The 11,734-nt window shown below is 49.2% G+C and overlaps 1 protein-coding gene across 1 annotated transcript; it reads right to left on the bottom strand.

The window, feature by feature from the left end:
- Positions 1–9,798: 9,798 nt before the first annotated feature.
- On the bottom strand, positions 9,799–11,310 carry HOXA13 (homeobox A13). The gene is made up of 2 exons (XM_065832440.2): positions 10,638–11,310; positions 9,799–10,056 (listed from the first exon to the last, which is right to left on the bottom strand). The coding sequence occupies exons 1-2, from the start codon at positions 11,308–11,310 to the stop codon at positions 9,812–9,814; spliced, it is 918 nt and encodes a 305-aa protein (XP_065688512.1). The 3' UTR covers positions 9,799–9,811.
- Positions 11,311–11,734: the final 424 nt, after the last annotated feature.

The following is an 11,734-nucleotide window of genomic DNA, read 5'->3' as shown; positions in this document are numbered from 1 at the left end:
TGTTTTTTTTTTTCCCCCGGAGAGGAAGCCTATTCCGGACAGATAATTCCCATTTTTCTCCAGCTATTTTCTTGCCCTTTTGCAGTCAAACGAGTTGTTGTGAGAGATTGCCGGTGCCGTCACAAGCACGGGGAGTTTTTCATACCGCCGTGTCACCCCACCCCTGGACTCTCCAGCTCTGCTCCACCAGGCTCCGGGGCACTGAAGCCCTCTAAAATAGTGGTTATATTAACTGCTCGTAGCTTACTACTGAAAGAGAATGGAGGCAGGTTTGGCAATAAGGGGGACATAAGGAAATATTTTCTCAGACGGTCAAGTATATCAGAAATCGATTGACTGACGATGCCCCCATAAATGTCTCTTTTTCTCTCCTTCAACGCTCTGCTAGGCTTTCCCGACACAAGAAAACGCACATCCAGTCATTCATTTTAACCCTGTCTATATAGATGCAAGAGGTTCCTGACAAAACTAGGCTGCTGGTGAGCAGTTTCTAGACCAAGCCGCGAGCTCCAAAACGAGTGCTAAATCACATTTCCCTGGTCATAATCCGCTGCTTCAGAAACCCGGTCGCTTTGCTCCGACTTCCACCCAGACCCACAAAAAAACCCGAGTCGTTAGCGTCGGTTGTAGCAAGCAGGTATCAGTCCCCTTTCATGCCGACGTATTTTATGTGAAATTAATCAGAGTGGTTTAGGGAACATCCCCAGCAATTTCTTCTAAGTGCGGTGCTATTAAACGACGCGGTTATCCCTATGGACGGCCACATCTCGGGCGATATTCCCACGCGAAACTCACCCGCAGCTTAGAATGGCGCTTTATCATACACATTGAAAAAAAAAAGAATCAGCCAAAACATTCCCATGTCGACTTACATTTTAAAGTATTGCTACAACCGATGCCTTGAACTTGACCTTAGATTTGTTAATCCAGGAAATACATTCAGTGAGAGGAAAAAAATCCTACTGCGCAGCTTCTGACAAACGAGCATTTTTCTGTCTACCAATTCAGGATGCAAAAACCACACCAGAACGATGAGATGCTAAAGTGCCCTCTAGATTAAGAGCAGAAAGCTACAGAAAACGAAATGCCTCAGCGCCGAGACAAGCTCGCCATAGAGCTAGACTGTCCCTATGATGCCAAGATCCACACTTTTCCACAGAAATTCGAGTCAAAGTAATCGACTGGGATTCTCAGCTAAATTGAATTTTATAGGATATAAGGTTCTGTCTAATCCACATTGAATTTTAACAGTGATTTATAAAGGTTGGTGTTGGGGAGGTTTTTAGTGTTTTATTTTATTTTGCCCAACACGCCAAGAAACACATCCGATTTTACTGTACCACACTGCTAACTTTATAGGAGATCCTTATTCACCTATCGTGAAACTCACCAAAGTAAAGACATTTCTTCATCAAGAATTGTCTTAGGGGCGGGTACAGGAAGTATCACTACACTGTGGCTGTCAAATCAACGACTTCAAAGCACCTACTTCGTATTTTGATGTACTATCAGAACTGCATTATAATGAAGATACCTCTACTTGTGTAATCTTTATAGGAAGCTATTTGTCTACGACCGGCTTAAAATACGTACTGCAGTCGAGGATGCAATAGTATGCCCACATACAGCTCGCACAGCTCTGTAATGACCACTTCTTGTCTATTCTTTCGTATGTCATGCAGAGATCCCCATAAATATAGCTCACCCTTTAAGCCCAATATGGCTGCTCCTGCCTATGCCGGGCTGGAAACCCACTCACTGTCCCACTTATTTGCTTTTCCCAACTTTTCAGCAAATATCGATACGAAAATCACTTATTACAAAAGCCGGGGTTCATCAGTATGACAGGTCCACACCGCAGATGCCGGGGGAATTTGAGCAAAATCCCCCGAATCAGACCAGCAGTGTCTGCGGGTCGCTCATACTTTCTCTTTCGGTTTTATTTTCCCATCAAATGTCAATACAGCACGGTATTTTCATTTTACAAACTCTCTCGTATTTAAATAGAAACCAACCACTAGCTGAAGACGAAACCCAACCAATATTATTTTGTATTAAAATCCATCATTTTCTATGCCTACCCGAGGGCACGTCGAAGGCTAAAACCAGACTTTAAATACCCTGCTTTTCTATTATTCCTAGCCCAAGACTACTAGAGAGGCCGATTTATACCATCAGGAATAAGTGAAAGCACTTTGCTTGCTGCGTTCAAATCAAGGCGATTAAGATGAAGTCCAAATGAATTTGAAGTGGCAAGTTACGACACCCGGCTGGCATTTTTCTCTCTAGACACACACGCAGGCGATGGCGAAAAACAGACAGGTTAAGCATCCTTCTCCTGCTTTCTACCACACAGAGCCGCCCACCCTCCTTCCTGGCTCTTGAACGATTAAAATAAATTCCGAGGCAAACACAAGGGAATAAGACAACCGTGAGTAAAACCCAGAAGCCACTTTTCCACGCAGCCTGACCGAATTTTGCAAAACTATCCATCGCAGCACAAAGCCAAGCAACCATCAGCTCTATCTGCAAGTCTGCCCGCGTCTTGGGCGCTGGCCCCAGCGTCTTCTGGCCCACTTTCCTGCCAAGAGCCTTCTTTGCTTTCCACCTATGCTAGAACGCGAAGCAGTATCTCTGGGAAAGGTGGAGTCAGCACCCAAGCTAGGAGAAGCGGTCTTACTTTTCTCAAAGGGCTCTTCGACTCTGTTAGCAGCAGCCCAGACAGCCTTCTCCCAGGTCCCCACAGCAGAAGCGGCACTTTAGCCTCATACACCGTGGGAGAAAGGGAGTGGGGTGGGTGGGTGGGCTAGGGAGAGAACGGGGGCCTGGGAAAACCTCTACAAAGGCCTTCCAAATGACTTTGCTCCAGTCATGCACGGGTTTTGCGGGGGAACCGGTTGGGTGTTTGCTGTTGGCTTGTTTGCTTAATTCACCACCGAGCGCGAAGAGGAGAAACATTCAGCCGCTTGCAAGAAGAGCATGAAAATCTTACCCCAGCATCCAGAAGTCTCTCGCCTCTGCAAAAATATATCCCCATGGAGACTGACAGCCAGGATCCCGCGTTGGGCTGTAGACCTCTGAATCAATGAGAAGGGATTGCACATTTTTTTGTTTCCTCCCTTACACATAAAATATGCACGATCCACAAAATATTCCTTCTCGATCCCTCAGTGACTTGGGCTGTTTTGGGGTTTAAAATTTGTTTTGTTTTGTTTTTGCTCTAGTTGTTGTTGGTCTGCCTTTAGACGGAGAGAAATCTAGCCACTAGGGCACATCGTCCTTCCTGCCAGTTTCAGGCAAAATCCAGCAATATCACAGTCTAATGACGATTATTGCTGTTATTATTACTATTGCTATTTATTTTTTCCTCTCTCTCTGTCTTTCCTTGTCCCCTAGGATTTCCGATGGCGATGTGCACACAAGGTGATTGCAGGAGGCTAAAATGCTGTCTAATTCCATAGATTCCCGTCGCACGAGGGAAAAAAAAAAAAGTCCCAGTGTTTTTGATCACGGGACACCCGGCCGTTCCTCCCCAGTACACCCCGGGTCACAGTACAGTAATGACCGTGGGTTGTGCGTTGTAGGACTTGACCTTTCCTACGTAGAAGAGGGCGCTTTCCTCCACGCTACGGGGAGGGGAGGGAGGGGGGAGCGGCGGGAGGAACAGAGATGCTCTCTTTGGGGGTGTTTAATCACAGTTCAGATCTAGGAACGGGCAAAGCTTCTGCCTTTCAGCACGCCATGTTGAAGCTATTCAGTGGAGCAAGATTTTTTGTTTTGTTTTGTTTTGTTTTTTTTTTTTTTTTTGATTTTAAGGGGGGTGCGGAGGCGGGAGTGAGGCCGGAGGGAGGAGAGGGGGAAGAAAGACTTAATGAACATTCGCATTTCGTACCCTAGTTCATGAATCAACTGCATTCAAGGGGGAGGGCGCCCGGGGGAAAGGGAAGGGCTCATGGCGTGGTTAAAACACCCGCGGACCCTGTGGCCGCGGCAGAGGCGCATCAGCCCGGAACCCACCGCTCCATGTCCACGCCAGCCCACGCGGAAAAGCCACCGCCTGGTCTGCCCCTCTTCTTTTTGGGCTTCTTTACCGACCGAGAACGCGCAAGGCCCTCTCTTCAAATCATCATTAAAGTGCGTTAAAACGCATCTAAAAGTTATGAATGGCAACTAACGGCCTTCTAGCGCCTGCCAATATTTTTTTTTTTATTAAACGCTGTCTTGCTTTTATTGCTAACGCTGCCCACGGAGAATGCTGAAATGGACTAGGAATGAGGTTTTATTTAAGCCATAGCCATTAAAAAAGCCCTTTAATTTATAGGCTAAAAGACGAGATCCTTACCCCTTCGTTCAGAAGAGTACAGAATAAAGCCAGTGCTCTGGGAACACAGGGAGCTTTTATTTTCTGAACATTTCGATCTAGAGCCCCACATTTTTTCCGTTTGCTTCAAAGGCTGTCTTAGGCAGCGAGCGTTTTTAAGTGGGGGTCTTTCTGAGCAGAAGACGCAGGGAAAAGATAAAGCTTTGTAGTCCTACTTATCATTCTTTTTCGAAAATATGCTCCTGTCAAGGTTTATTTCCCATAGCATACCACCTTTGCTACTGCCAAGAGCTCGAGGCGGGGGTAAATTAAATACCGGCTTATTCTATGTGTGGGAAAAAATACAAAACATTCGCTCTACCCGTTCGTCCGCATCAAAGACGTAAGGCCACTTTCTGTCCATGTGAATTTCAAATTTGAGGGACCAAGGACGCCCGGAATTAGGTGATTATAAACCAACGTGTCCAGACACTGGGAATTAAAGGATACGCTGCCAAATCGCACAATAATTATTTCAAGTGAAACTGAACCAATATTTTTTGTCTTTAATTACGTTTTGCTTTTTACGCTGGGAATGAAATATTGCTCTGACATTAATGTTTCAATAAATACGCTAAATATACATAATAACTTGCTCCTTCTGTTCCCTGCGTCCCTCTGCACATTCGTTAAAACGTTATACCTAACATTTTAATTTCTAGGGGACCTGAGAAAATAGAGACCCTACTTTGTTTATGTACTTAAAAAAAAAAAAGTGTTTGTTTTATTTTCAAATGCTTCCTTTTTTTTTTTTTTTTTAACTCCTGCAAATAAAACTCCTCACACATATATAACTCTGCCCAGCAATCCAGGCACAATAAGTTCACCACCAGCATTTTAAAACATTCTCAGTAACGCGGGGAATATAAATAATAATTCTCTCCGAACCGAGCGCAAGGACGGACGTCGTGAAGTAATGTATCACGTTGCTTAATTATTTTCCTTAGTGATATATTTACTTGTAAAAGATATTAGGGGTGTATTTTAGGACGTTGGCGGCAGATTGGTGAGAGGGGAATATGTAATACAACAGCAATTTGTACTTGAAAATGTATGTGCCAACAGCTTTTGGACGGTAAATGAAGGTAATAAATAACACGAATACGCACACCTACGCAGCCGCTCTCCCCCACGCTCCGAAGCCACAACTACCCCGCGTCGGGGACGGGGGCACTGGGGCGCGGGGGGCTGCGTGGTTGCAGCCGTGGGTAGACAGAGACGCGGGAGGACCGAGGCGGGTGGGGACGCAGGCTCCGTGGACAGGGATTCTTTCGCGACTCGGAAAGTCACAGACACCCCGGTCCTGATGAAGAGTCTCCGCACGATCGCGGCCCGGAGGGCTCCACCGGGCACCGCGACTCCCCGCAGCCCCCTCCCTAGGGTTGCCCCAGTGAGGGAGTCACGGAACTCCCGGCCTTTACTCACCTGACTCGCCCCGAGGATACGTTTCGTGAGTGGAACATCGAGGCGGGCCCGAGGAGAAGGCAGCGGGTCCGAGGAGTAGCCGCCGGCCCCGCGGGACCCGGCGCGGAGCCGCAGCCGCGGCCGCTGCAGGCCTGGGTGTCCGGGGGAGTCACCCCATCGGGGTGGGGGAGCTCCTGCTCCTCCGATGGGGCTCTCCGCTTCAGGGCCGGGAAACACGACCTTGCTCCTCCTGCTGAAGCCTGCGAGATCCTCGACACTGATTTACATGGTAGCAGGGTCCGATCCAAAATGTCACCTTACTCCTGCCAGCGATCACCAGTCAAGCGCTCCCCTTTTTACTCTGTGAAATATATATGCGGCAGAGCTATTTGAACAGTAGTGGGAATTTAAATTCGCTAATCCACAGTCAGTCCAGAAATGCTTAACAGATTTCAACGGTAGGTAGTTCAGTGTGAAAACAATCTTGAAACGCTAGCTCCGATTGAAAGTAACCTTTTTTTTTTTTTTTTTAAATCTGTTATTTTACTAATGTCGGCCATGTTCTCGTTATGGATTTCTTCCAAGGTGCCCCTTGAATTATATGGTGCTCTTGGTCATGATGTGAAAATACAAGATCCTGCCTAAGATACAGAGAACTCGAATCCTTCCTATGACACTAATCTCCGACCTGCAGCACATGTAATTTGTGGAATAATTATACAAGTTGCGAAATATAACGGAATAAATACAGTTATTAATTCGGAGCAAGAACAAGTGTAATTCACAAGCGCCTTTCTCCAGGCAACGCAGCTCCTTCCGGAGAAAGCGTGGCAATGAGACGTCTGTCCGGTGCTCGCAGCCGAGGCAAACCGGTGGTTGTCTGGCCGGCAGGTACCGTCAGTTAGAAACGGCCCCCGTAGCCAGCCCTCAGCCTCCGACCTCCGCGCAGGGTGCAACAGGGAGTAACAGCTGCCCGCGTCTCCAGCAGCCCCAACGCGGGGGTTTGCTGCCTGTTCCATCTCCGCTGAAAATCCCAGGTCGCGGGGATGCTGCGGGGATCGTGGAGGCTGCTGGCTCCTCAGAGGCAATGGGAATCCCACCCAGCTCCCCTCGACCGTAGGTAGACCAAGGACCTGCTCGCCAGGGATGGTTATTGTCCTCTCGGGCGGTGTTGCGCCCGTGGGTCTTTCCCCTTAGTCCTTTGCACGGTGCCGCAGGCCCCGGGCACCTTACAGGGACACCAAAGCATAGCAACGACCACACGGCCTGGAAACTGACTGCCACTTATGTACCTCTCCTTGGCTATTTTCGCGACGAGACGAGGAAAATCTCGTTCATAAAGTCTCTGACCGGCCTCTGAAGGGACGAGGCCGGTATTCCCATGCTCCGCCTGAGAAACCACAGCGCTCCGCGGCCTCGAAAGCTGCGAGGGGCTGGAGGGTAAGGTGCCTGCACACCGCGGGAAGGCTGAAAGCCCGCACGGAGCCCGAAACGCCCTACACAACAGCCTCCTGGAAAACAGATCCCTCTCTTGCAGGTACTTTTCATGTAAGTTATTGCACGAATGCGTTACAGTCAGATCTGAGGGTCGGAAAGCGCTCTGCGCTGATCCCCGCAGGGGTGGGTCCTTTTGAATTTCAGAAATGTAAGGCTAGAAGCGCACAGTTAACGCGGTATATGATACCCTCTAAATTTACCGTAAAGGTCCCCCAATAGCTCTAATTAGAGCTGCAGACCACCGCAGGAGACAGGCGGCGAAAGCAAACCTCTCTTTGTGCCTGACCAAACTGGCCCGCCACTCACAACACCGACCAGCCTGCTACTCCTCTCACCGCACTTTCATCCCCTAGCCGGACACCCTCTTCGCACCGCACTTCCATACCCTAGCAGGACACCGGCATCCCGCAACCGACCACCGACTGAACACCGATTTTCACCCGCAGCCCATACTCATCTCTCCCGGCTTTCAGCCGCCTCCAGAGCGACAGTTGGAGCACAACCTGCTGCGCGTTCTGCTTTGCAAGTTCAGATATACTATATACATATATAGATAAGGCTATGCGGCCCCGTGGAGCGGCACGTCCGCGCGTGGTGGTGAGGATCCCACGCGTGTGCGCTCCCACCCGCGGGGAGGATGTGCGTGCGGTTAGGTGCAGGCGCGGCATCGACCACGAGGTGGCGCTGTCAGCCCGTGGATGCCGCCGGCGCGGGGAGCTGTCAAAAGTCAAGGTCACAAATCGGCATTTTTTTTTCCCCCCCTCAAGGTCAAGGTTTCAGGCCTTCCCCGTCCTGTCATCACCACGCAGCCCACCCCCCACCTTCCCGCCGAGGCATCGCCAGGCTGGGCAGCGTCCCCACATCCTGGGGGCCGGCTGCTGGACTCCATTTGCCAGTGAAGGCTGTAGCGCTGCACTGGTATCATCCTGCTCTTCCTCCCCGTGGCCCCCAGCCCCGCTGCAAAAACATTGTTTAACATTACCAAAACATTTATAGTTCAGGAATGCTGGTTATCAGGCATGCCTGCCCACAGACAAACACCGTCCAGGGAAAAAAAAAAAACAACACCATATATACCTATATGTAAGCTACATAACGGAAGACAACTATTACAAGACAGAGGCATTATATTTTTCTTATGAGATGCACGTAGGTGTGGAAAAATAAAGAGTATTTCTTTCAGATTTTATTACAGTGACTATTTTATTAACAGTATTAATACTACCATACCTATCCACACGTCTTGGGTTTTCATTTTTCAGTAGAAATATAAAAAAAAAAAGGAGGGTGCACAAGTACATCTTCACAGTGCGCTGATTTTTTTTTTTATTATTATTTACAAGATAGCTTCTTATAGTGAATAAAAACAAAATAATGTGCTGGTTGAAATAACTGATTGGATTAAAAGGTGCTGTAAGAAGAATCCCTAAAGGTTCTACTGCGGCCTCATAACAGACAATAAACAAGGAAAAACGACTAATTACTTATAGATCAAAATATAGATTATATAAATCAAAATACTTCTGGGGAAGAATGTATTTCAGTTCAAAGTTCTTGGATATTTTTTCCAGGAAGGTGTGGGGGGTTTATAATTTTTCCTCCCCCCCCCCCCCCTTTTTTTTTTTTCTTTTAACTGTAAAGAAATGCCAATGTTCGTGGTTTTGTATCCACCCAGAATCAAATACTTTAAAATTTCCAGGGACTCAGAATATTAATTCTTGAAGATTATTTGAGATTTAAGATAGACAAAGTCCTTTGAAAAGTATCTATGTTACGGTCTGCAGGAGAAAAAATAAACAACAAAAACCCCTCAGTTCAGATGACAAGAAATTATATTTTGCAAATAAAAACTAAAATCGAAAGCCATCTCCAAGCTAATATTTTCCTTTCTATCCCCCCTAGTTTGCGATGTTTTAAATTTACTATCAAGATAGATCCTCCACAGAGCTTCCTTCATTACTGATGTCTCTGAAATCCTTATTCAGTACCTTCGAGGTTTATTATTACTTTCTGACATTAAATGCATTGCTTAAACACATACAGTAATTGTTGGTTTTTTTTTTTTTTTTCACTATGGTTTACCTGAGCAGTCATTCAACATACAGTTTGGATTGCAATGGAAGAAAAACAGCTTATGTGTCCACATCGACCTTCTCACGTGAATCAGCTCTTGCATCGTGGCCACGAAGAGTCTTCTCAAATAGTAAGGTCGTAGAAACACAAGTTTATCAGAAAATCGTGTGTCTTAATTGAAATTTTGTCTCTTGGGGCTGGGCATGCGGGCTTTACAGTCTGTCAGTGATACTGACTGGCTACTCGGGATTTCAGGAGAACTGTCAGTTTTAACCATTTTGCTACAGCAATATTAAAAAATGAGAAAGAAAAAAAAAAGAAAAAAAGAAGCTATAATTCCAAAGATACAGATCTCTTGTTCTGAAGGAAGAGGTTCATTGTCTTTTCTCTTTTTAATTATTATTAATAATTATTTTAATCTGAACATGAAAAAAAGTTCTGAAACTTTTGAGTTGCTGCTTCTCCATTTTTAATCCATTAACTGGTAGTCTTCAATTTGTTGATCACTTTTTTCTCTTTGACCCTTCTGTTTTGGAACCAGATTGTGACCTGTCTCTCTGACAGATTTGTAGTTGCCGATATCCTCCTCCGTTTGTCTTTGGTTATGAATTTATTTGTAGCATATTCCCTTTCGAGTTCTTTTAACTGGACCTTTGTGTAAGGCACCCTTTTCTTCCTCCCACGTCTGTACGAGTTCGCATCGGAGGGGTGTGAAACGACGTCTGGAACAGAAAAACCGTGCAGGCAAACATTAGAAAATCGCTCGAACCGCTTAGGACATCTTCAAGTGTACAGGGGTTAGAGTTACAGAGCACTCCTCCGCCTACCCCGCTCCAGCTCAGCTACTAAAGCCCGGCTCAGCATTTAGGATTCGTTCTTTCCTGGCCGAAGCAGACAGCTTTTTGACAGGGAAAGGGTCGCTTCTGTCAGACAGGCAAATAATAACAAACCCCACCGAGCACGCGAGGGACCCCCGGAAGAATCGCGAGGGGCTGCAGAGATTTACTCAAACTGCGTGCTGCGAGGTTTATGGAAAATAATACCGCAGACCTTCCCCCGACCCTTTTCAACTGTTTTCTGCCCCAGTGCCGGGCGGACGAGACGGGATGTGCCGTGAGCCGGCGGGGGGCAGGGGGCGGCACCGGGGCATGTGCGGGCCGGAGCGGGATGAGGCTGAGGAGCGCAGGAGGGGCAGGGAAGGGTCAGGCCGGGGGTGATCTCGGAGCTTTGCCGGCGGGATACTCGGGAGGGGCGAGCGGGGGAGGGGCGGGGGGTGGCAGGGGAAGCCATGCAGGTGTATTACCCGGGAGGGTGGATTTCCAGAGGTGAGGCGGCTGGCTCTGCTCCTTGGGGCAGTACACTTGCCCGTTCCACCCATTGGTGATGGTCCAAGGCTGGTAGCTGTCCATAGGGAGCAGGGGATCGTGGCGCGGCTCGCCGGGGCCGCCGATGGCGGGCACCACGGGCATATCCAGATAGCCAGGCACCGGCTGGTAGGGGCCGGCGGCGTAGCCCTGGTAGAAGGCGAATTCCTTGGCCCGCGACGTGAACTCCTCGCCGGAGACTGAGGTGTCCATATACTTGTCGGCGAAGGTGGAGGCGGGCTGGGCGCAGGACTTGATGGCGTTGTGGTGGGTCATGCGGCAAGGGTAGTAGCCGCTGCTGAAGTAGCCGTAGGGCAGAGCGGCGCCGGAGGAGCTCTGCACGGCGGCGGAGCAGGGGCTGCACTGCTTGACAGCAGGCTCGGCCATGCCGGCGGCGGGGGCTTCGCTGGAGGTGTAGGCGGCGGCGCTGGGGGCGGCCAGGGGAGCGGGGTGAGCCATCAGGTTGCGGCAGGGGTTGGCCGCCGCCGCCGCCGCGAAGTTGCTGCCGGCGTGAAACCCGTCCATGTTCTTATTGATCTCATCCAGGCTGTTGTCGTAGAGGAACATGACGGGCTCGATCCAGCGGGGGTGGAGGAGCACGGAGGCTGTCATAGCCCGCTCCGCATTGAGACTAGTGGCTCTTTTTTAAAAGCCCCAAAGACTGAAAAAAGAGATACTCAACCTCCGGGACTTGACCAAGGCTGACGCGCCAGTGTCGCGCCAGGCCGGCCCTCATTGGGCCGCCCGCCCCCACGTGATATGCAAAGCAGCTGATAAACATCTGAAGGAATAAAGTGGAGATAATTAAATAATGCAATAACCGCGCGGGGCCGGGTCCCGGCCCGGGGGCGCGGGCACGGGCGCGGGCACGGCGCAGTCCTGCCGCCGCCGCGCGGGGCGCGGGCGCTGCGGGGGGGCCGCCCGTCCGCCCTCTCTCCCTCTCTCCTCCCTCCTCCCTCCTTCCTCCCTCTGGCCCTCCCTCCCCTCGCTACCGAGACGTGAGCATTTTGGTCCCGTTGTTGCCGCGGCGCGTTCC

Source organism: Patagioenas fasciata, chromosome 2 (assembly GCF_037038585.1).
Source record: "Patagioenas fasciata isolate bPatFas1 chromosome 2, bPatFas1.hap1, whole genome shotgun sequence".
In the NCBI taxonomy this organism is placed as follows: Eukaryota; Metazoa; Chordata; class Aves; order Columbiformes; family Columbidae; genus Patagioenas; species Patagioenas fasciata.
The sequence above is the reverse complement of the archived record's forward strand: the minus strand, read 5'-3'. Positions and strand labels throughout refer to the sequence as shown.